The sequence below is a fragment of the Bos indicus x Bos taurus genome, chromosome 24 (assembly GCF_003369695.1).
Source record: "Bos indicus x Bos taurus breed Angus x Brahman F1 hybrid chromosome 24, Bos_hybrid_MaternalHap_v2.0, whole genome shotgun sequence".
Lineage (NCBI taxonomy): Eukaryota > Metazoa > Chordata > Mammalia > Artiodactyla > Bovidae > Bos > Bos indicus x Bos taurus.
In genome coordinates, this window is record NC_040099.1 from 60,223,379 (window position 1) to 60,249,196 (window position 25,818).

General features: G+C 46.9%; 1 protein-coding gene across 3 annotated transcripts in view; it reads left to right on the forward strand.

Annotated features, from left to right (window-relative positions):
* CDH20 (cadherin 20) overlaps nucleotides 1-25,438 on the forward strand; it is a 214,458-nt gene extending 189,020 nt beyond the window's left edge. For all 3 annotated transcript variants that reach the window (XM_027525635.1, XM_027525633.1, XM_027525634.1), the window contains 5 exons: nucleotides 7,062-7,198; nucleotides 8,790-8,911; nucleotides 13,518-13,635; nucleotides 18,449-18,700; nucleotides 23,851-25,438. In XM_027525635.1, the coding sequence (XP_027381436.1) occupies nucleotides 7,062-7,198; nucleotides 8,790-8,911; nucleotides 13,518-13,635; nucleotides 18,449-18,700; nucleotides 23,851-24,356 (1,135 nt within the window). In that variant the 3' untranslated portion in view covers nucleotides 24,357-25,438. The remainder of the gene's footprint in view (nucleotides 1-7,061; nucleotides 7,199-8,789; nucleotides 8,912-13,517; nucleotides 13,636-18,448; nucleotides 18,701-23,850) is intronic.
* Nucleotides 25,439-25,818: the final 380 nt, after the last annotated feature.

The following is a 25,818-nucleotide window of genomic DNA, read 5'->3' on the forward strand; positions in this document are numbered from 1 at the left end:
TTTGACATTTTTTAAAAAATGGAAAAAATAGCATACATAAACACATATTTCCATATACTATAGAAAGAACAGACATAGGAAACTCCCACTGTTGTCTACAGCTTTGATGCCTCGTAGACTGACTGTCTATGGTAAGCCTACAGATCAGCCTCTCTCAAGTATGTTTTGAACATCAAGATTCCAACCTAGGTGCTTCCCCCTCAAGAGCAGGCGGACAGCTGCTCTTATAGACATGGCCACTTCCCATCGACCCTGGAACCAAAGAGCAAACAGCTGGTGGACAGGTTGACACGTCAACCTTCCAGAGCAACTGCCAAGCCTCTGAAGCTTGACACAAAAGATCAGGGTTCCAAGGCTGTTTGAGGCCATCTGTCACATTAATTGTCGAAAGCCACACAAATGGATCTCAGGCGTTGGCACAGAGTGCACAGTTTAAACACACCTCAGTTTGTCAGAGGCCTTTCTGTCAGCTGCTACTTCCCTCACCAGGTGCCATTTTGAAGGAAAATAAAGACGGTTCTCTCCTGAGATTAACCTTAGTGGGGGAAATCTGCTTCCTCTAACCAAGTAGCAAACGTTTTACATTTTCAGGCATTAAAATGGCTAAAATTATCTTGTTTCAATTCTGATACTTGATTTTTAGTAGGCAACGAATCTTTATAAGTTATGACAATTTTATACAAGTGACAGTTCAATCTTAAGCTTTTTAAGTGTATAAGATGGGAAGAAAGTAGTTAAGTCATCAGTTCAGTTCAGTTCAGTCGCTCAGTCGTGTCCGGCTCTTTGCAACCCCATGAATCGCAGCACACCAGGCCTTCCTGTCCATCACCAACTCCCAGATTTCACTCAGACTCACGTCCATTTAGTCAGTGATGCCATCCAGCCATCTCAACCTCTGTCGTCCCCTTCTCCTCCTGCCCCCAATCCCTCCCAGCATGAGTTTTCTCCAATGAGTCAACTCTTTGCATGAGGTGGCCAAAGTACTGGAGTTTCAGCTTCAGCATCATTCCCTCCAAAGAAATTGTTCCCCAAAAAACAACATAAGTAAATGAAACCAATTCTACTATAAATTTATATTTGTAATACAAACATTACTTTTATATCAAAAGCCAAGAATACCTATCTATCTTCTGATTGATCTACTCATATCAGAGAACTGTGGGGAAAACTTTAGAGAATAAAACTTTATGGAGGAAAAATGTTTGAAATAAAACAACAACAGTTGAAAAACTCAGATCCTATTTCTGAAAGAGTCAATGAGAATATTCAGTGAATAATTCCACATCTTTTTTCTAGATTCTGACTCTATAGACTCCTGAGTGGTAAGCACTGGAAATTTGATTTTGTCAGGAGTCACTCTACTAAATGACAAGCAAGAGACAGAAAGCAGTCAGGAATGAAGGAAATTCACACACACACACACACACACACACCCCCCTAGCATGAACATGCATTATCCAGGACTAAGGTCGTTATCTCAACACATATCTAGGAAGCAAAGAGAAATACCAGCAGGCCTAGATCCACTGCAGGCATGGAGCAAAGGGAGGTACACAGTATGAGGGAATCCCGTCTGGCTAACAGAAGATGCTGCTTCAGGTGATAAGCTGTTGAAAAGGCGGGACAGCTGGGATCGGGATAATCTGCAGTGGGCGCCCGTCTAGTCCAATAGAGCCTGGTCAGGAGGAATCCAGGAGTGAACAGGCGGGAGGCCCGGAGCAGGGACCAGGGGGCTTATTCTAGGGCAAGGCTCTAGGGCTTTATTTTTTTTTGAGCCACACCATGTGGCCTGCAGGAGTCTTAGCTTCCCCGACCAGGGATCAAACCTGTGCTTTCTGTGTGGGAGTGTTAACACTGGATCACCAAGTAAGTCCTGACTTTAGGCCTTGAGAGAGAGACTGGCACGAGCGAGGCAACAGCCACAGGTCTGCTGAAGACTAACATCCCAGGACAGAGGTAAAACAGAATTCCACTTATCAGAACTGGAGATAATCATCTCTCTGCATTTTAGTTGGAAAGAAGGATCAGAATGCACACAGCCAGATAGTCTCTGGCTCTGTACTGTCCCACAGGAACAAAGTATGGTCCCTGGGCCCAAGCAGAACACTGGGGATCCTGGATTCTCAGAAAGAAGGCACCTGAAGTCAGATCTCTGGCTGTCACTTAATAAACCCATCTGCAAATTACTTTCCTGTTATCTTTCCTCAAATTGCTCATTTTCTCCTTTTTTCCTATAAAAGTTATTTTCTTTTAAAATACTTTGAATGTGTTATATGCTGCTTGGCTATCAAATTTATCTTCTGCATTTTAATTACCAAAAATGAGGTTCATATTCCTAAGAATAAAATACATATTAAATCATCCAAAAACTAACACATCACCCAGGTTAAAAATGCTATGGATAAAAAGGTCACTGACTTTTTAAAAAGATTATCAGGACTTTTAAAAAATTTATTTTTAATTGAAGGATAATTGCTTTACAGAATTTTGTTGGTTTCTGCCAAACTTCAACATTAATCAGCCATAGGCATACATATGACATTATCAGGCCTTTTATAATCTCATTTCTAGAAAGTTTATGGTGTGTTCAGGCATATAAGCTTGTTATCATTTACTAATAAAACCCAAAATCAAGTCTCCAGATTTAGTTATATATACGTGAAAGATATGTCTGGATCACCTGAATTTTTAATAAATGCTTGAGGAATCTCTAGCAAGCAGGAACCATTCAGCAACTGAAACAGGCTCTGCCGGTATGGAAACAGCCGGCCCTCTGTGCTTTCCTGGAGTGTGTATGTGGATTTTGGGATCCTGTCCATGAAACTCTACTTTCAAATCGCTCCTAAATCCAGAGAATGTCCTCAGCCAAGTAAACGAGCAGGGAGCTCGTTCGCCCAAGGCAGTGTTGTGTGGATATGACACGCCTGTTAGGCCCACAGCAGGTGAGAGTATTCTAGCTGGAGAAAGGAAAGCCACCTGCATAATTCACCAGTGTCTCCCGATTTCCTCATTTTCCATCTGTATCTACACCTTTAAATTGTTCTCCTGGCTCCTGAAAATTGGCCCAGTGTCCCGCTCAGAGTAAAGAATGCTCTCACTGCCTCAGGCCCACTCGGCCTGCGCAGCCTCTCGGGGCAGCGCACCGAGGCTCAGCGCAGCATCGGCAGGCGGTCCGCCAGGCGTCCTGTCAGTTGGTTGGTTCCATCCCTCCGTCTCCCCCGCCTCTGTGACACTCGCTGCGGCATCCTCGCAGGCTCCCTCCCGCCTCGCTGGTCCGCCAGCCAGCCGCTGGGCGAGCTGCCATCAGGGCTCCGGCTCTGTGGGCTGAATGGCTGGCTTTTCTCATGTTGGGGGCGGCTGAAAGAAAAGACTGTCAGGAGCCAACCAATGCTTTTTTTTTTTCCTAAGATAAATTCAAATCTTCAAAGAGCCAGGAGACTTTAAATCACTAATTACACCCAGAAAAAGAAAAAAAAAAAAATGCTCCAATTAATTTTAAATGAACTTGGTAGGCATGTTTATTCTTTATTAAATAGTCAATTGTTGGCCATCATGGCTCCATCTATCTTCAAAAAGAGGGAAGGCTTTGTTTCCCTAAGCCATCCTCCAGCTTTCATACGCCTAGGTTTGATTCTCAGCCGTGCAACCCTGGACAAACGTCTTAATCTTTCCATGCTTCGGCTTCTCACTTGTGAAACAGGGATAATAATACCTACCTCACAAGGTTTTTGAGGAGATTACATGAGACAATATATGTAAGATGCTGAGAGCAGGGCCAGGCTACAGTAACAGGGTCAGAGGCAAAGAAAAGCATCATGTATTTAAATTTCCCAACACTTGGAGAGTTTCAACTGAAATGATTCCAACTTCTCCAGCCTTTAGTGGTCACCTTACCTTTTAATTCCCAGTTCTCTGAACAGTCATCCTGAGTCTCAGCAGGAAAAAATGCACACTTGAAACAAAATGCTTTACCAAATAATATACACAGTCATGTGCATGCTAAGTCACTTCAGTCGTGTCCAGCTATTTGCGACCCCATGGACTATACCACACCAGGCTCCTCTGTCCATGGGATTCTCCAGGCAAGAATACTGGACTGGGTTGCCATGCCCTCCTCCAGGGATCTTCCCAACCCAGGGGTCAACTCATGTCTCTTATGTCTCCTGCACTGGCAGGCAGATTCTTCACGAGTGCCACCTGGGAAGCCCCATATATACAGGGATAAACTATATGTATGTATTTATATATACTGAAACAAACATTTTACCATCAATATTTACCCTTACTGTAAGTAACAGTGTGGCATACCTATATCCATTTTTCTTTCTGCTGCTGCTGCTGCTAAGTCGCTTGTTCGACCCCATGGACAGCAGCCCACCAGGCTCCCCCGTCCCTGGGATTCTCCAGGCAAGAACACTGGAGTGGGCTGCCATTTCCGTCTCCAATGCATAAAGTGAAAAGTGAAAGTGAAGTCACTCAGTCGAGTCCGACTCCCAGCGACCCCATGGACTGCAGCCCACCAGGCTCCTCTGTCCATGGGATTTTCCAGGCAAGACTACTGGAGTGGGGTGCCATTGCCTTCTCTGATTTTCTTTCTACAGTAATCATAACCCAACATATTGATTTCAGTTTGAAAAACAAGGCACTAAACAAATTGCTTACCGCCATCAAAAAGGTAGTATTTCCCAGTTTCAACAACTTTAAGATACAGATTGCAATTTTTGGCAACTTTTTTTGGGGGCTGTGCACTTGGCTTGTGATTGAACTCAGAGCCTGCAGTCCTTAACCAACCACTGGACTGCCAGGGAATTCTGCTGACAACTTTTTTAAAATTAATTTTTATTGGATTATAGTTGATCCACAATGTTATATTACTTTCTGCAGTACAGCAAACTGAATCAGTTATACATATACTCAGTCTCCTAGATTCTGTTCTCATATGGGCCATTGCGGAATACTGAGCAGAGTTCCCTGTGCTAAACGCAGGTCCTTATCAGTTACCTATTTTATATGTAGCAATGTGCACATGTCAACCTCAGCCTCCCAATTTATCCCTCTCCACCTTCCCCCTTGGTAACCACAGTTTGTTTTCTACATTTGTGACTATCTCTGTTTTGTAAATAGGTTCGTTTGCACCCGCTGGCAACTTCAAATGGAATTTTGAACGCAATATATTACAATAGCTTATATATATGTGTGTTGTGTAGTGTTAAGCCGCTCAGTCGTGTCTGACTCTTTGTGGCCCCATGGACTACAGCCCACCAAGCTCCTCTGTCCATGGAATTCTCCAAGCAAGAATATTGGAGTGGGTTGCCATTCCCTTCTCCAGTGTTTATATATAATTTACAGTCTATAATATATGTAATGGTTTATATATAAACATGTATATTTCAGATCTTACTACTACCTGAAAATTACTAGCTGTGTGACTGTGAAAGTGACAAGTCCTCTCAGTCTTTGTTTTCTTTTCTCTTGGTTGGTATATTTACATATACATATGTTTATATTTATGTATAAATTTACATATACACATGTTTATATTTATATATAAATTTATATATACATGTATTTATATTATATATAAATTTATATATACATGTATTTATATTTATATATAAATGTATATATACATGTATCCTAGAGATGCTGTAGAATTAAAAAGCAGCTATAAAATGCCTGGTATTCAACAGATGGCAGCAATCATAACTACTGCCCATTACCAAGGACTACATAAGATTCTCAAGAATGGTTCTCAATCATGGCTACACACCAAAATCCCTTAGAAGGCTTTTAAACATAGATGCCTAAGCTTCCCTCCACACCTAGTGAATATCCCGAGATGGGCACCAGGTAAGACAACTTAGGTAAGAAAACACAAAGGGTCAGGTATCCAACTCAGATTCAACAGGAATTACGGATCTTACCCAGTGTCAAGGTGAATAAGGACTCAAAGGATATAAACAGCAGCAAAACATGAGCTAAGCACGCTTTCCTCAGGCTTCCCTGGTGTCTCAGTGGTAAACAATCTGCTTGCAAGGATAGAATCGGGTTCTATCCCTGGGTCAGGAAGATGCCCTGGAGGAGGAAACGGCAACCGACTCCAGTATTCTTGCCTGGGAAATCCCATGGACAGAGGAGCCTGGTGGGCTCTAGTCCATGGGGTCGCAAAACCTCGGACACGACTGTCACTAACACTTTCAATTTTTCTCTTCCCTTAGCGAGGTCTGGAACCATTAGGTGTAGGCACCTGCAAATACCCTTCTATTTTCTGTACAAGGTGCGTGTTGGTCCACACGGAATATGAAAGGTGTGAGCAGTGAATGAAGGGCATTGCCTGAAAGCTGCTTTAGTTATGTAACATCTGCTTTTTATACTCCATTAACTACACTACTCACATGACATTTTCAAGCAAGCTGTGCCCCATAAATTCCAGGCTATTTACAATAAACAACCTAGACAGACCCCGGTCCATCTTGCTAAAACATTCCCTAGATAAGGACACCCATCTAGCAAATAATATAACTGTGTCTGTCAACAAGTCACTAGTAGGTTTACAAAGGACCTGATTCAAAACTTTCCTTCTCAACAGGTGATACCACTTACAGGAGCCGGAACCGCACAACTCGACCTTTCCCGGTTCCGATTCAGCATTTCTGGGCTTATTTGAATCAAAGTCGTTTTGAACAAAGACGTGCAGGGGTTGATAGTCAGAGTGTCCCTAAAGTCTTAGAACAGTTTTAAGCTTTAAAAATAGCTGAGACTGATCTTTAGAAAGCGTAAAACTGCCCTAAGGCTTTGACACTCCATTTTATTTCACTTTCTGAATGAGGAAATTGAAGCAGTAACAATTCTTTGTTGTTGTTGTGTTTGGGGATTTGTTTTTAGGGTGCAGGCAGTGGTTTTGGACATGATAAAACAGGAATGCAGTCTTCCAAGGGCCTATAATCCAGAACTAGTCCTGTTTCACATAGTATGCACTCAGTTCTCTCATGTAATATGCTATAAGTATGAATAAATATGCTTATCCAATAAGACAATGCATTTAATCCCCATTTCTACAGATATTCCATTGACAGAAGCAGTGATCCTGGAAGATTCTTCTATGTGGACATTACAACAGGTGCCCTAATGACTGCAAGACCTCTTGACCGCGAAGAGTTTTCTTGGCATAATATCACTGTCCTTGCTATGGAAATGAGTAAGTAAAACAATACACTGGTCTCCAAATCAAACATATTGGCAGAAGTATGTACAGTCACTCATGAGGGAAATTTGGTAAGAAATCTTTTGTATTCAGATTCTCCAATACATTCATCCTCTTTTTCTCAAGAATTCTACTCCTAATAATTATCTTATGGAAATAGTCATAATATTAACAAAGATTTATGTACCAAAATGTCCACTGCATTGTTATTTTAAAAGAGGGGAAATACCTAAATGTCTAATAACAGGAGTTTGACTAAATAAATTATGGTACAGTCATACAGTAAAATGAGAATATCCTGTTTACATTAATACCAATTAATGTACCAATTAATTAATTTCAAAGTACATTTCAATGACTTTCAGGGAAAATCTTTCCCTAAAATATTAAAGTTCTAAATCAAACTTTTTTATTTTTCTTAATTTCAGTGTGCGTGTGTGAGAGAGAGAGAGAATTTGGACACATGTAACATTATACATAATATATAATGGATATCTCTGGTGGTAGGACTATGGATCACATTTATTCTTATTTTTCTGAAATTTTTATCACTGCCTATATAAACAAGTACCAGCACAAGTTACAATGGAAAAATTTAAACATGTCAGCACTCTTGCTAAACAAGCAATATAAATATTTAGGGGAAAAACAAGGTATAAATATTCTTGAGGGAAAAAAAATGAACCAAAAGAACAGGGCATTTCAATAAAATTATTTACTAAGCATACTTTTCTATGTCTTATAATTTCTATTTTGTCTTCCTGGAATGGTGGCCAAAACAGAAAAGGACAGGAGGGTCAGCAGTGGGGTTGGGAAATTACCTTTGTGCGGCAGTGTCAAGCAGCAGACAGACCAAAAGGGTATTTTCCCCCATGAACGACTGTGAGTAGCTTCAGTCTCAGCCAAAAATGTGGATTTGGTGTGTGTGTGATCCTGTAACATCTCCTGAGTCCAAAAGCGGAAATAAATGTACGGTGTTACCTGTAATCCCACGAATAACTTAAAACCTTCTGAAAGCGTAATTCAAAGAACTGATTACAGGTTTCCCCACCATCTGAAAGTACAGGGCTCCTATGAAACCTTCTGTAGCCCAAACGGTGTAAAGTGAAGAAGCAATTACGTTAGGACACACCTTGCTAGCAGACGCACAGAAAAGGCACAGACGCTCACGCAATTCAAGGGCGTGGCAGCCTGGCGCTGAGGCGCCGGGCGCTGCTTCCCGGGGAGAGAGCTCGTTGCTGCCAGTCTCACCGCTGCAGCCTGCCCTCAACTCCAGAACCTGAAGTCTACGCCAAAGGAGAAGCTCAGAACCTCTTTTTAAGGTTCATCTGTGACGTCTGCCAACCCGGGAGTCTCACCCCGCCCCTCTCCTGACGTCACACACCCGTCCTGCCCACACTCATGTTCCAGCCACACTCTAAACACGCAACCCCTGCAACCTGGCGCTGAGTTCCATGGTCTTTATGCATCCCTTCAAAGACCAGAATGAGGAGACAAATACCTGCTCCAACAAAGAGCTGCTTTCCTGCGTCTCTGAGCCCTCCTCACCTTTGGTTTTTGTCTGTGTTGTGTGTGCTTCCTGTAGACAATCCGTCCCAGGTTGGAAGTGTTCCTGTCACAATCAAAGTCTTAGATGTCAACGACAATGCTCCGGAGTTCCCCAGATTCTATGAAGCTTTTGTCTGTGAGAACGCCAAGGCAGGGCAGGTAAGCAGCCTGAGCACTGTGGTTAACCTCCCAACACGCGGAAACGAGTTACAGATAACCAGATTGCCCATCAAAGAAATTTAGACTCCAGACGCTAACAGTTTGTACAAGAGTCCCCGACTTCCGTTTATCATGTTGCAACCGCTTATTTGCTAAGACAACTATTCGGAACCTCGGTTACACTTTATGATCGAAACAAGGCTGTGAAGCAAGGTAGTTACCCACCTTATAACTGAACCGCACAGAACCAATTGTAGGAACATGTGCCTTGGGTCCTGGAAATGAGGGACCGTGAGGATCAAGGGAAAAAAAAAAAGACGACTCTTTTCTCCACTTAGCACTAATCCTTGAAAACATCTGCAGAAAGGAAGGTTCATGTTTTGTATCCTCCTACCTCCCTTTCTTCTGACGGCAAGCATCCTCCTGAGGGGCCATCTGCCCATTCCTCCCTACTCGCCCCTCCCTCAGCTGAAACGCCCATGTTCTCAGTACCCTCATGTCACATGGCGTTCTGAAAGGAAAGGCATCTTAAGGAACAAATGTCTACTTACTTGAAACAGCTTTAGCCCCATCATCTTCATATAATTTGCCTATTTTTTTTAAAGTCTGCTTAAAACCTAAGTGAATGTTTTTTACTAAATCCCAGTGGTGCAACTGAAAAACATCTGAACAGTGCCTGGAATGGCCGTGTGATTAACGCGTGTTAGGCTGGTGCCCACAACATACCCAACCTGCCACACCTCAGATCACGTGCCCGCTCTCCTCTTCTGTCCTACTTTTGTAAGACTCTGTCCTCTCTACCTTTGTCCCAGCAGACTCCCTAACAATCCTCTCTTACTTCCCCCGAGCTTATCTTGTGACCCTGAGGATTCTGGTCCAGGGCCTGGGTGCAGATGGCAAGTACTCGTGGTTTGGTAACGCAGGCTTTTTGACTGTCAAGCAGTTTCTGCTTCCATCGCTCTCTCCTGCAACATCTCACTGCACAGACTGTCCATACAACCAGAAACCACACGAGCTTCCTGAACTCAGCAAAGATTACCTCAATGCATCTTTACCGCTCTTTCCACCCAAAGAAAAGTGACTCCCATGTCCCGGGTGGGGGAGTGGGGAAATGTGTCCTGTAGTCATTCTCATCTGTTACCGCATCCATTCGTTCTGAAACCCAGTGCAGTGGTCTATAGCATGCCTACACTTTTTTCAACAAGTCTAGGATAAATCTACTTCCATATCTACTGCACTTCTAGTCTACAGAAACTTGAATTATGATGCAGCTAATAAAAGTTACAATTAACACTTTCCAGCATAAGGAATGACCCATGTTACTGTGTGTGCAAAGAAAGCAGGCACAGAGGCTACAGGCGCAGGCCTGAAGGCATACCAAGCTGTACCTGCATGTGAACAGAAACCGGGAGGCAGGAGAGAAAACAGCAACAGCCACCATCAGAAACACAACACAAAAACTTTTGTTTTATACAGGATTATTACTATGACAAACATACTTAATATTCAGTATGACGAGAAGCCATTTTTACTCTGTAACAGAGAGTAACAGGAACACAATGCATGGAACCCCCTCAGGCCCCCAGTGAAGCGTGTCTACCCTGCTGGGATGAATGGCAGGACAGCAGCACACGGCCGCCGCTCCCGCCTCTGCAGCACAGGACGCCTCTCCGCGTCTGCGTCTCCATGCCCGTCTTCCACCGTCTCTCACGTGCCCATCTTCCACCGTCTCTCACGTGCCCGTCTTCCACCGTCTCTCCATGCCCGTCTTCCACTGTCTCTCACGTGCCCGTCTTCCACCGTCTCTCACATGCCCGTCTTCCACCGTCTCTCACACAGCCCTTTGAGGCACATGAACTTTAACGTGCAACTTCAGGTTCAGGTTGAGAGCCACAGGTCTATCGCAGTCTGTCATACTCCTTATCTTTAGCCCAAGAGAGGTAAATCCAACCCTTTGACTTTGGCTCTGGGACGTGTTTTGAAGATTTTCAAAAGCACACAGCTCAGTTAGGTACGTCTGGCTTATGAAGACTCAGGCCTCCTTGTGTGAGATTTCTCGGACACTGTCATCAGCTCTGCATCTGCCGAGTGGAACGTGTGCTTTCCTCGGTGAAGCAAGCCCAGAGGGAAACCTGAGGACGTCTGAGGTGCAGGCTGAGGGTGGCATGAGGCCTGCCGAGCAGACTCTGGAATGGCGAGTGAGGCCAGGGATGGACTCTGACCTGCCAGGAGAGGGGAGGCCTGGGAGAGGGGAGGCCTGGGAGAGCAGAGGCCTGGGAGAGCAGGCCCAGGAGAGGGGAGGCCATGGAGAGAGGAGACCTGGGAAAGGGGAGGCCAGGCAGAGCAGGCCCGGGAGAGGGAAGGCCCGGGAGAGGGGAGGCCCGGGAGAGGGGAGGCCCAGGTGCTCCAAAGCCGTGTCTTCACTCACATTCCTGAGAACCCTGTAACCAACCAGTCAGATGCCCCAGGTCTCTACCATATGTATATACGACTTCACAGGTCAGATGCTCTGAAACGACTATTTGCCAAGTCACACATACTCACCTGTTTATAAAATTCATGAAGAAATGTGTCTTCACATGTCTGACAAGACGGAGATTACAGGATCTGTCTGGGAGGGGATAGGGCACTGGGGTGACCCTTGAGTGGGAGCAGCAGGGACCTCAGGCTGGGCGGCCTGGGCCACAGTCCTCTTCAGGGCTCTCCTGATCCCTCTCCAGTACTCAATTCCATCCTCCCAACCTTTAGACTGACAGGCCCAGTGCCAGTTTGGGTTCAGCAGGGGGCATGAGCTGAGCTGGAGTTCTGGTCTAGGATGTTTAGTAATGAGTCAGGAATGCCCTTGGGACCAACTCCTGTGCAAGGCAAGAGCTTCTGCAGGGCTGGACAAGAGACGTCCGCAAGTGGTGCAGACCACAGACAGCCGTGATGACACCACCGACGCCGAGAACTAGGGCTTTCCTGAGTCGAGATGGGATGGCCAGGCCTTTATACCATTCTATCAATCGCTGGACACGGACTGTTCTGGAAGGATGTGGAGACTGTGGGGAGGTGGGTCTCACCAACCGAGGCCATCCCCAGAGAGACTGGCAGGTGAGGGCATCGAGTCCTCCCCTGAAGGGGGTCTGGGCAACACTGTTTACAGTGAGCCTCTTGCTGGAAGCTTCCCCTTGGGTTACTCACTCTTTGGGACGCTGTGAGGGTACATTTATAGATGAAGAGAGACTAAGCAAGCCCACCTCAGCCCCCTGCTGACCTCTCATGTTCCATCTTCTATATTGCTAACAGCCAGCTTCTGACAGCAGGAGTGCGCGTCTGGACCAGGCCCGAGAGGGGTGGGCGGTCTGTGCTGCTGGCTGGTGGGAGCGCGAACACGCGGGGGGAGACCTCCCCTCAGCACCGCGTCTCCACCCCGCCTGTGGCCCGCGTCTCAGCCGTGTGCTTCACACTGCTTTCTTACCGACTTTTCCATCCTGTCATCAAGCCTGTCACAGCAACCCAGTACTTTGAAGAGCAGGTGGGAAAGGCACAATTTTGGCCAGAGAGCTCAAGAAGCCGCCTCCCCACCTCCTGCTCTCCTCGGCCCCAAGCTCTGCTTCCGGTTCCTGTCTGTTCTGTAACCCTACTCTGGGGGGCCTTGTGCTCTACACTCTAGCTCCCCTTCCTGCCAAAAGTGACTGCTCTGTGACCCATTCTCTCACATTTGTTTTCCATTAACTTGAAATAATCAATGAAATGTCTGCTTACTGCCCACTAGGTACTGGTCATTTTTAAATAGAGGCCTCTCAAAGCTTTCCTGGTGGCTCAGATGGTAAAGAATCCACCTGCCAATGCAGGAGACCCAGGTTCAATCCCTGAGTTGGTAAGATCTCCTGAGAAGGGAACGGCTACCACTCTAGCATTCTAGCCCGGAGAATTCCATGGACAGAGGAGCCTGGCAAGTTATACAGTCCATGGGGTTGCAAAGAATCAGACATGACTGAGCAACCAACACTTTCACTTTCACTCTCAAAGACAGCAATCTGACCGTGAACTAGGAACCCAAAGGTGAGGCTAAGAAGGTGAGGTGCGAGGACAGAACACCAGGAAACAAGCAGGACCCTGTGGCACCCCTGAGGCCTTTCATTCAGCCTTCTGCTCTGACTGCCTAAGACGGGCCAGAGGAGGAGTGAGAATAGTGTTATTCCGACATCTAACGTCCATTTAGGTGACATCTACCCTGGGCCTGCTGACACGTGTGCGTGCTCAGTAGCTCAGTCGTGTCTGACTCTGCAACTCCACGGACTGTAGCCTGCTGGGCTCCTCCGTCCATGGGATTTCCCAGGCAGGAATACTGGAGTGGGTTGCTGTTTCTTTCTCCAGGGGATCTTCCTGACCCAGGGATCAAAACCTGCCTCTCCTGAGTCATCCCTGTTGGCAGGAGGATCGTTTACCACTGAGCCACCTGGGAAGCCCCAACAATAAACCAAACTTGAGTCTGGGCTGTGAGATGGCACAGAGCCTGCGAGGGGAGCTTCAGGATGTCCTCATTAGGTAACACAACCTGGGGTCTCATCTTCCCTAGAAGCTTTTGACTGACTCACCTGGTTTCATGTCCCTCCCTCAGCTGATCCAGACCGTGAGCGCCGTGGACCAAGACGACCCACGCAATGGCCAGCACTTCTACTATAGCCTGGCTCCTGAGGCTGCCAACAACCCCAATTTCACCGTAAGGGACAACCAAGGTAATCCGCTGGCTGCTGATGCGTCTCCACAGCGTGGGGGGGGACACCGTGGGTTGCTATACCATGCACACTGTCGGAGGTCACTGGCTCCTTAATGTTAATAGCATGGAAGGCACGAATGCTCATCTGTATGATTCATTTAAAGTTTTGTTTCAGAACATCAAAGACAAAAAACGTCCTCTGCTAATTCTGAAACTTTTACGCAGTTAGTTCACACATATTTGCGCTCTGGCTCTGGGCCAGGCACGATGGAGGCTCACAGGCTAAGGGCCTCCTTCATCCCCACAGAGCAGCCCTGTTTGTGCGCTCTTTACCCATGAGAAGGATTTGAGTGAGGAGACAGAAGCAGCCTAGACAGAAAAACCTGAGGGGGCGCTTCTGAGCAAGGATCAAAGGGGGAGACAGAGAAAAGCTCCCAGAACAAAAGGGAGACGGACACTGAGGGACAGAACAAAGGGCAGGTGCAGAAGCACAGTGAGCAGCTCTGGCACCGAAACCCCTTGATTACTTTGGAGTGATTCAGAAAGAACAGTCAGGTGGGGTTCCCGACTGCAGAAAGTGCTTCCCACTACAGCTCTGCTGGACTAGCATTCTACACCCCTCTGCTCCAAAAAGCATTCAGATCAGCTACGGAGTTGACAGACCAAGCACACTCTTCACTGGGCACAGATGGGAAAAGGAGCGGCTTTTGTACTCTGGCCAGAGGATTTTCAGGGAAAGGTCAGAGCAAGTGAAAAAATAACTTAAATCTGTCGAGTGAAGCCCTTCTGTTGCTAGGACTGCTACCAACTAGTCTGACCTTGGGGAGGAAGGGCATCACTTCTCTGGGCTGCGTGGCTCATTTTTATTCCAATCTAAGTGAAGTGAAGTCGCTCAGTCGTGTCCAACTCTTTGTGACCCCATGGACTGTAGCCTATCAGGCTCCTCTGCCCATGGGATTTTCCAGGCAAGAGTGCTGGAGTGGATTGCCATTTCCTTCTCCAGGGGATCTTCCCGACCCAGGAATCGAACCTGGGTCTCCCACATTGCAGGCAGACGCTTTACCGTCTGCGCCACCAGGGAAGCCTTTAGATTCCAATCTAAAGTGCTGTCAATTCTAACAATCTAAACACAGGGTAACAAAAGACCATGATTTAGGCACACCTAATCTTGGCCTCAACGGTCAAAGTATTAATTCCATCCCACACGACATTCTGCTATTAAAACCTGAGGATATCAAACCTGTTTTATTCTAAATGGAAAGCACTTCTCCAAGTCATCCTTTTAAACTTCTACATAAAAAAAATTATCAAAACATTGTGATAATTCTGAAAGCAACAGTAGTATAAATTACAGCAACAGAAATACTATAATTAAATATCCGGATATTTTTGCTGGGTCAAATTGTGAATTATTCATTTATCTACTTCTTTCGTGTTAGTTGCTCAGTTGTGTCCGACTCTTTGTGACCCCAGGAGCCCACCAGGCTCCTCTGTCATGGGATTTCCCAGGCAAGAATACTGGAGTGGGTTGCCAGCTCCTTCTCCAGAAGAATCTTCCTGACCCAGGGATCGAACCCGTCTCCTACAATGCAGCAGACTCTTTACCATCTGAGCCACTAGAGAAACTTATTTCCTTTGGAAACCCTTAAAAGGTCATTAGCCCCTTCAGAGTAGGATTTATAGTAGAAACCCTGGGCGGGAAAACAACACGTGATGCTGCTCCTTCATTTTTCTAAGTGTCGCTGCTCCCTCGCTGATATCTGTAAGATCAGCACACAGACAATAGACAGCAACTGCAAAATGCTGCACTTTTCTTCACTGACTTTGGACACCAACTCATGGAGTCAATACCATAAAAAGATGGGCCACTGGAACATGGTGACTATAAAAACAAGGGAGTCATCTCTTGGAAGGTTTTCCAAAATGGAAATCTGCATTTTCAGCAGAGAGAATGAACTCTTAATCTCCTCATGACAATTTATCCCTCGAGTATCCTTTACTGAGGCTCATTACAAAATTGACAGATATCTGATATGGTGGATGTACTGTCAAGCCCTCCAACTCCCGTGCCTGAAACACTATTTTCACTTATGAACACAACACTACACTATCTCAAGTAAAGTCTTTCTTACTTTTTTAAATTCCCAAAGCATTGTGAAAAGGATTGAGTGTATACTTTATATTTTACTTACATTTTCCCATACTTTATTTGCTCTTCACAATAATCCTATAAGGTCTTAAGGAAGTTACTAACACCTCTGATTGGCATGTCTCATTTGATAGATGAGGGAAGAAAGTAAACAGCCCAAGATCAGAGTGAGTAAACATTAAGATTAGGACTGGCAGTTGGGACCTCCTGTTTTAGACACACACACACACACACACACACACACACACACAGAATTTTGTGTTACTGTGGAAACAAATAATATTTCCAAATGGGTTATTCAAGTTCCAATTATAACATTCAACAAAAAATCTGCTACTATATGCCAGCCCCTTTCTAGGACCAGTCTCAGCAATGTGATACTGATCTTTTTTTCTTTAATCTTAAATAATTCTGAGATCAACAAATATATGATGCATGGGAGGCATGATGTAATACTGATAAGAAATTCGGCTCTTCTCCAGCTTTCTAAAAATAAAATTAAAACTGTGAAGCAAAATTAATAGTTCTTAGCTATTAAATTTACAAAACAGAGAAGATCAGGTAGATTGCATGGCAGGTGGAAATACAAATATAATCTTCAGGCTGGCAACCAACTGCTATCTTTCTCCACTGAGAAGGAAATGAAAGAAAGGCGGCCTGTAAAAAGCAGATAGATATTTCAATTAGCTGAATAATTTTCAACACTGTTACAAAACTAAGTGGTTACGTAACTCAATGGAAGGAGTATGTATTTGGAGTCAGAGACCAAAGTTCAAGTCGCAGCTCTGTTAGTAAACCAGTGACTTGGACCCCATTACATGATCTCTCCAGCCCTTAACTCTCAGTGTGACAGGGTGAGATCACCATTATTTCCCCAAGTGGTGCTAAAGAGGAAACGAGCTGCTGCATGCGAAGTCTAAATACCGTGAATATAAGCACTCAAGAATCAACTACTCTCATGAAAACACGGCGGGAGGAAGAGGTGGAAAATTAAGGAAGAACGTGTTAGAATAGGCTGGCTAGGCTGTGGAAACAAAAGGCACCAAAGTCTCAGTGGCTTAACTCAACTAAAGTTAACTTCTTGCTCACACAAGCCGACTGCGGGTCTGGCGATGCAGGACAGCTGTCCGTGTGCAGGCAGCCCAGGCTGCCTGGCTCTGCATCTAGCGTGCTCTCACACACTACACCGAGGCAAGAGACGGCCAGAATCACACCGGCTGGTACACACTGCTGCCCGGAAGGGACGCGGAACACCTTGCTCATTCCCATCGTCAAAAGCGAATCATATACAAATATCCAAAGTCAAGAGCGTAGAAAAGTATATCCTTTATTATGTAAGAAATACTGATACTGATACTAGTAACGTTTCCTTTGATTAGGCTCTCAGAATTTTTTGTGAAGTTCTAGACTCCTCCTTGTAAAATGTGAAATGCATCCAGAGAACCTTCTATATTGCTGATGTTGGCTTTGAGAGTCACTGCTTATATGTCCTTCCACATCTCAAACTTTTCCTCTGCTGAAAAAAGACACCAGCTTTGCAAAAACCCACTCAAGAAAACTTGAGAACACAGATTAAAAGATAAAAGATCCTAAAACATTACATTGCTGCTGCTGCTAAGTCGCTTCAGTCGTGTCTGACTCTGTGCGACCCCATAGACGGCAGCCCATCAAGCTCCCCCGTCCCTGGGATTCTCTAGGCAAGAACACTGGAGTGGGTTGCCATTTCCTTCTCCAATGCATGAAAGTGAAAAGTGAAAGTGAAGGCGCTCAGTCGTGTCAGACTCTTAGCGACCCCATAGACTGCAGCCTTCCAGGCTCCTCCGTCCATGGGATTTTCCAGGCAAGAGTACTGCAGTGGGGTGCCATTGCCTCCTCTGAAAACATTACATTAAGCAAATGTAAATATGCACACACATACCAGCTTTGTAAAAACATACCAAACAAGCTGGCTAATCCTCTTTAAAACTGGGGGGGGAAACCAGTATTGAATTTTCACCAAATTCATATGAATTGCTTAAACTCAGACCACCAAGTAGTGGGAAATAACAGGGTGTGTCATATGATTAGGGGATTTCAAATAAGCTTCTGCTAAACGATCAAGTTCATCAGAAAGCACAGGAACTGGTGACTGCATTTCAAAGGCATAAAAGAAAATAGCCAAAGACAGGAATTCCAGCTGTAGTGGCAGAAAGCAGCAGTCTGCCAGAGCCACGCGGGCTCCTCCGCAGTCTCTTCCTGGCGGCACAAAGGCAGCAGCGGGGGCCCTGCAAAGCCGCTGAGTGAGAACAAACGGGGGCCACAAGTCACCGGTGACTGTTCACGTCTGTCGAGCTTTCCCAGGGACATCTCAGTTAGATCTGGAGCCTGACAGTTCGCCCTGGGCACTTTATGTCACAAAGGCGAAGACAAGCTCTCAAAAAGGGTTTCTCTCCTAGGCCTCAGGGTTTTGCCTAGAAGCAAGCAAAAATCTTAGTTTCTGAACCCAACTGCTGATCCTGACAAATGTGAGCGGCCGCAGCGGACCCCCTCCAGGGAATGCTGTCCCTTCTCCTGCCTTCCCCACCGAGCTCCTGCCCCTTGCTTTCCCCAATCCCTGAAATTAACTCTCTCCATGGTTCTTCCTTTCCACTCCCTTCCCTTTTTCCGTTTTCCCTTTCCAATCCGGAATCCTTGTCTGCTCCAGATAACACCGCCCGGATTCTGACCAGGAGGTCAGGCTTCCGGCAGCAGGAGCAGAGTGTCTTCTACCTGCCCATCCTGATCTCGGACGGCGGGCAGCCAGTGCTCAGCAGCACAGGCACGCTGACCATCCAGGTGTGCGGCTGTGACGACGAGGGCCACGTGCTGTCCTGCAGCCCCGAGGCCTACATGCTCCCGGTGAGCCTCAGCCGTGGCGCGCTCATCGCCATCCTGGCCTGCGTCTTCGTCCTCCTGGGTGAGTGAGCAGCTCCTCCCCATGCTGGGGGGACCTGCACGTGCTGCCCTAGACAGCATCCGATCAGCATCCCAACTCAGCCAGCCAGGACTGGTTTTCCACACCAGGCTGATTGCAAGGGTGGAGGAGCAAGGCTGGGTAAAAGGAAAGAGAGGGAAGACTGTCCCTTCCTTCAAGGCCAGATCAAAGCACACATTTTTATCAAGCACTTATTAGAGCCAGGCTGCCATTCTAGATGCTGGGATCAGTAAGGCAGAAATGTCCCAGCCTTCACAGAGCTTACTTCGAAACAAAGCAAGTCATTCTGACATCATAGAACCTACGTGGTAAGTTTTGGACAGGAAGTGATGATCACCTCTCCTAACGCCCTCCTCTCAGATATGGAACAGCTATTACAAATCACAGACAGGCAGTGACAGGCCCAAGCCAAATCTCAGGGGCAGAGCCAGGACCGAAAGGCAGGCAGGCCCCACACTGCACATCCTTGCACCTGAGCAGTGCAACCCTTCTCCCGAACGTTCACCCCCAGCTCCCGGAGGTGGTGAGTGTTACAGAGAAGGAGGGAGGGACCTGGAGTCCTGAGAGCAGAGGAGACAGGGCTGGGTGTCATTTTAAGTGGGCAGGCAGGGAAGCCCTCAGTGGTAAGAAAACCTTCGAGCAGAGAGCTGAATGAAGCGACAGACTGAACCACACGGACAGCTGGGCGGGTAAGCTGCTTGGGGGCCTCAGCACGTGACCCAGGTACGGGCCTCCTGCCAGGGCCGGTGCGCCTCTGCTGGTGAAGCAGAGAGACGTGATGACGGGCCAGTGGGCGGGCACAGCTGGGACGGGTCTTCCTCATCTAGAGTCTCAGTGCCTGCAAGGCGGCCACCCAGCGCCCTTGTACCTAAGGCCACCCGTGCTGCCATTCTCAACATGCACACTCAAAAGCAGACAGTAAAACGCCTAAGCCAACTCCTGAAACCAAGAAAATATCTGCACTCAGCTCCCACCTCTTCTAATTCATAGCATACATATTGTGCTTAGAGAAAAGCAGCCTTAGTAAGCACTATTATTATTCAATTCGGAAGAAATCCTAGAATTCTATAAGGGAAAAGAGGAAAGCACTGGGGATTTAAATTAGAATTTAAGCCCTGATCTTAAGTTTACCTTCACACCCAGAGACTGAGTCAGACCAGAGAAAGGTCTGACTAAAACAGCAGCGCCTGACTGCATTTCTAGGAGGTCTGCTGAGCATGCTTCTCAAAATTATTTTAAAGTACAACACGTGGCTCACTTTTGTTGTCTCAGCTCAGTGCTACGGGAAGGGAGATAACAGTATAAAGAAGTTGCCTTTCTGAGTCCTTGAATCCCTGGATCAGAGAGAACTTAGGTTTCTGGTCCCTTTGTACATTGATAAATAAATCCCTCCTGCAATTCCCTGAGTGTCCAGAAGGTGGCACTGGGGGTCCTTGAGGGCATAACAGGATAACCTGCAAGAGGCCTTTGAAGAAACCTGCTCCTAGGAGAAATTTCCAGTCTCGCTGTCCTTACTTCTGTCTTTGGGAAATGTCTACATGATAAATTCACTCTATCCCACAAACAGTAGAAGGAACCACCGTTACAGAGAGACTGACTTAGAGACTGGCACAAAGAGGCGCCCAGGCCAGAAGTGGTATGCAAGGGGCGATTTATCCGGTGGCTCCCAAACCCACTATGGCTTGTCTTTTGAACTGTATGTAAAAGACAGACAGTTTTCAGTACCTAAACGGAGCAAGGCTGTCCTAAAATCCTCATACTCTTAGGCACTTTTCTCTAAAACTGCACATTTCACATTAAATATAGTTCATAAAACTGAGTAAGACTGAATTACAGTTGATTTGTCAAAAAATACATTTTGTGGACAAGTATATAAGCATATTAATTTTGACTATATTTTTTTCATGTCTCAAATATGTATCTAGCTCCTAGAAAATCTCATAGACCCTATCTCATAGGCATTGAGCCTATAGATCCTAAATAATAAACATCCCTAGAACCAATTCTCTTCTGTTAGGGAAGCCTTTCAGCTGAATAGGGTCATTTTCCCCAAAATTTGATTTTTAGGGGTTATATAACACTTATTCAGAGAAGGCAATGGCACCCCACTCCAGTACTCTTGCCTGGAAAATCCCATGGACGGAGGAGCCTGGTAGGCTGCAGTCCATGGGGTCGCTAAGAGTCGGACACGACTGAGCGACTTCACTTTCACTTGTCACTTTCATGCATTGGAGAAGGAAATGGCAACCCACTCCAGTGTTCTTGCCTGGAGAATCCCAGGGACGGGGGAGCCTGGTGGGCTGCCGTCTGTGGGGTTGCACAGAGTCAGACACGACTGAAGCGACTTAGCAGCAGCAGCAGCAGAATACTTATTACTTAAATCAGTGACAGTGTTAGTCACTCAGTCCTGTCTGACTTTCTGTGACCTCATGGCATGTAGCCAGCCAAGCTTCTCTGTCCAAGGGATTCTCCAGGCAAGAATTCTGGAGTAGGCTGCCATTCCCGACTCCAGGGGATCTTCCTGACCCAGGGATCGAACCAGGGTCTCCTGCATTACAGGTGCATTCTTTACCTTCTGAGCCACTTAAATCAGATTACCTAAAAAATGAGGCATGCAGCAATCTTTATTTTTTTAAGAGCTCTATAAAGTCCCTAATTCTCTACTGGAAATTTCTTCTGGCAAAAATTCTGGCAATACCAGAATTCTTCCCAGCAGAAACTTCAGAGATTTTTCTAATTTTGCTTCCCAGCATTTCCTGAAATCCCACACCTATCACCCCAGTGTCACTGGTGTGAAGGCTTTCCCAGTGCACCAGGAAGAATGAACTGGTCCTGCTTCTGCGTTCTCTGCGAAACTCGTGTAGCTCTATGATCGTCCTTATCACTGCCTGACTGATATTAATCATTAACGTCTATCATCTCCTTAGATTGCCAGCCTATAAAAAAAGAAATCATGTCATATTCAACTTTGCTTCAGAAAATTCCCCCAAATACTGCAGTTTAGTAACTGTTCACTGAATCCCACAAACTCAGCAAGTTCACTTACAGTCCCATTTTGCCAACCTGCATCCATCCATCCAAACACACCCCAACCACCACAGCCCACTTCAAGCCACCACTTCCTTAAAGTCCTATGAGCCCATTTTTCCAAAATCCCACAGTTCTGTAGGCTGGGTTACAGCACAGAGATAACACACAAGAGCTTTTAACTGTTTCCTGTGCGTGCATTTTGTCACCCAAGCTACACAGGGAAACATCATGTATTAACGTTATTAATTGCAATTCACATTCCACATTCAGGTTTTAAAAACCATTACTGTGATTTCCTTAAGTTAGTCCATAATCTTAACGGGCATATGACTGTACTCCATTTCCCTCCCTTGGATAAATCGGGGTCTTATTGTGCAGTGTTGTCAAGCTGTCACTGTTCACCAGCTGTAACAAAGCACACCAGAAAAAAAAAATCAATAGCGGTTCTACAGCCAAAACGTCAAGACACTTCCTGGAAAACATTTTCAGTCACAGAGATAAACAGTTCAATGGGCTTATCTCTATCTCTCCTTTAAACCCCACTGAACACATACTCTGGGGAAAAAAAAAAAAAACATTTGTTGGGATAAAATTTTATCCACACCTGCAAGGGCACATCTAACAGTGTGGTGCTTCTTTGATAACATGATGAATTATATAAAATGTCACTGCTCACTCCCTCTCTTCCATGAACATCCTTAGATCCGGAAAGTCACAACCATCTCTCTAAAGAAGGCTTTTCTGAGGAATCTGATTTAACTGGACAATGCCAGTCATTTATGCACTCTTATTTTTTGGAAAAAAACATGAAAAGACAAAGACTTTGGCTCATACTTAGCATATGTATCTATATGCATTTGCATCACTACACGATCGCAGCTGACCCCTGAACAATGGTGGGGTGGCGTGAGGGGTGCAGCCCTGCCCTGCAGCGGTGTATAGTTTAACAGCTGGCCCACAGTATCCACCTTTCAGCATCTGCGGCAACCAAGCCCAAGTACTGTACCGTGTACCTACCAGGCAAAAAAGAATCCACAATGAAGTGGACTCCAGTAGTCCAAATCCATGTTGCTCAAGGGTCAACAGTATATTTAGAGTAGAATCCTATAGAGACGCCAATGTAAAAAAAGGCAGGATTTCACCTACAGAGTAAGGTTTTCACATTGCAATAAGAGAAATACTTACGCGTCCTTACCTAGTCAGAAGACATCACCTAATCCTTAAGCATATACTCCATGGCAGGCCACTGGGCTTTGTGCCTGGTTAGAGACGTTACACTTGGGTGGCGGGGTGTAGACACCCACACGCATTTCACTGCGATAAAGTAAGGCAGAGACCAGGGGGTGCTGGTGGTAAAGAACCCACCTGCCAATGCAGGAGACTTAGGTTCAATCCCTGGGTGGGGAAGATCCCCTGGAGAAGGGAATGGCACACCACTCCAGTATCCTTGGCCTGGAGAATCCCATGGAAAAAGGGGCCTGAGGGGCTACAGTCCATGGGGTCGCAAGAGTCGCACATGACTGAGAGCTACTATCACTTTCACGTCTACTTGAACCACCTGGAATTTCATATCAGTAAGGTTCAGCAAGGGCTCCGCTCAGGCGGCAGGCAGAGTGAGACCCGGGTGCCCGTGAGGTGACGCCCAAACCCCGCCTCGCCCCCGCACGAGCCTCCCCAACCCCCACCCGGAGCCTACCCCCCCACACACCACCCCCCCGAGCCTCCCACCCCGCCAAGCTTCCCCAACCCTCCCACCCCCGACGAGCCTCCCCACCTCGCCCCGAGCCTCCCACCCCCCACGAGCCTCCCCACCCCACCCAGAGCCTCCCCACCTCGCCCCGAGCCTCCCACCCCCCACGAGCTTCCCCACCCCACCCAGAGCCTCCCCACCTCGCCCCGAGCCTCCCACCCCCCACGAGCTTCCCCAACCCCCCCCCCCCAGCCTCCCCACTACCCCCCCCCACGCCCCGAGCGTCCCCACACACCATCCCCAGCCTCCCCCCACCCAGGGCTCGCCCGGCTCTCCCGCCCGCACCCCCTCCCCCTCCCCCCCGAGCGCTCGCCCGGCCCTCCCGCCCACACCGGCCCCTCTGTGCCCGCAGTGCTGGTGCTGCTCATCCTGTCCCTGCGGAGGCACCGGAAGCAGCCCTACATCCTCGACGACGAGGAGAACATTCACGAGAACATCGTGCGCTACGACGACGAGGGCGGCGGCGAGGAGGACACCGAGGCCTTCGACATCGCGGCCATGTGGAACCCCCGCGAGGCGCAGGCGGCCGGCGCGCCCAAGACGCGGCAGGACATGCTGCCCGAGATCGAGAGCCTCTCGCGCTACGTGCCCCAGACGTGCGCCGTCAGCAGCACCGTGCACAGCTACGTGCTGGCCAAGCTCTACGAGGCCGACATGGACCTGTGGGCCCCGCCCTTCGACTCCCTGCAGACCTACATGTTCGAGGGCGACGGCTCGGTCGCCGGCTCGCTCAGCTCCCTGCAGTCGGCCACGTCGGACTCGGAGCAGAGCTTCGACTTCCTCACGGACTGGGGGCCCCGCTTCCGGAAGCTGGCGGAGCTCTACGGGGCGTCGGAGGGGCCCGCGCCCCTGTGGTGACGGAAGCCGGGAGGCGGGCGCGCGGCCAAAACCGGCCGTTCTGGGCGGCGGCTTCGCGGAAGAGGCACCCCGTCCACGGGAGCGACGGCGTGCGGACGAGCGCGGCCGGGGGCTCGCGGAGCTCTCTCTGGATCAGCTTTACTCGGTGAGATTAAGCTACATCCTCAAAAGGAAACACAGGAAGAGGGGGGGCAGAACCGCCAACGACCTTTATTTTATTTTTAAATTTTTGTGATCCTGTATCCCAAGGTGTGGAGTCTGAGGTTAGGTATGGCGGGCTTGGCTTGTCTCCGCCACTCACGAAGGCTTTTGTCTTCGTTGCCACCTCAGAGAGGCTGAGTCTTTCAGTGCAGAGGTGGCCGTTGAAAACTGTTCTAATTTCCTGTTTGGGGGCTTTTTTTTTAAGTTTTGTTCTATTCTCTCCATGTATGGATTTGGCGGGCACATCACACTGCACAAACCAACCCACACAAAAGAACACTGAAAGTGATTCCTCGGTGAGATGAACCTCACTTGTTCTGGGCTGGATGGAATCTCTTTCCGTCCTTTTAAGACCAGGTTAAGGCCTAATTGGCATTGCATGAGGGGGATGGGGGGGTGGGAGAAGGAAGAGGCATTGACTTTAAGCTCAAGTTGAATGGCTGAACCAAGAGCTGTTGGCGTCACAGCCAATCCACCTCCATCGAGTGAGAGCGCTCTTGTTCCCTCAGCTCTTTAACTGTGCCCCTGCAAAACTGTTGGGAAGGAAACCAGAAAAGCTGCCTCTTTTGCACTGTAGATGTCTCTTCCACGTGCCAAATGTGACGATTAGATGCTACGAAATGAAAGCCAAATAAAAAGAAGTATCTGATAAAAGCATGGGTTAGCGGGCTTTCCTAATCTGTGTGAGGTCAATCCAAGGGATGTTTACATACTGTAGATAACCTACTTGAACACAAATCAGTATTATAGAGAGTAAATGGATGTAAGAAAATTACATGTATAAGTTTTGTATATTTGTTAATAAATTTGGTAATAAATATGATGTACTGTATCTCAGTACCTTTAGCACTTCTTTTAATAAAAGTTAAATAGAAGGGAAAGTCTGTTGCACATTTAATTGCTGAGCAGGTAAGAGATGGTTTTGTGATCCTGACCTAGTCTGAGGTTCTTGCAGCTGGAGCTGATTCATAAGGCAAAGGCCAAAGCACCGAAGTATGAGGCTGTGTGTTGTTTTGGTCATTGATCAAATGAATGTATGCTTTAAACTGTGACCCTGTTAAGATTTTCATGAATTGTCATTTCCCCATCTCTTAAAAGACCAAAGGATGGTTTGATAACAGCAACAGCACAGTACTGAGTTTAGCCCGTATTTTTTCATCTCCTGAGAGGGTGTTGCAGGTAGCCACCAGACATGCTATTTTCATCTGTTTTGTTGGCAAATCAAATAGCTACCAAAAATACATAACAAATATGTGCATCT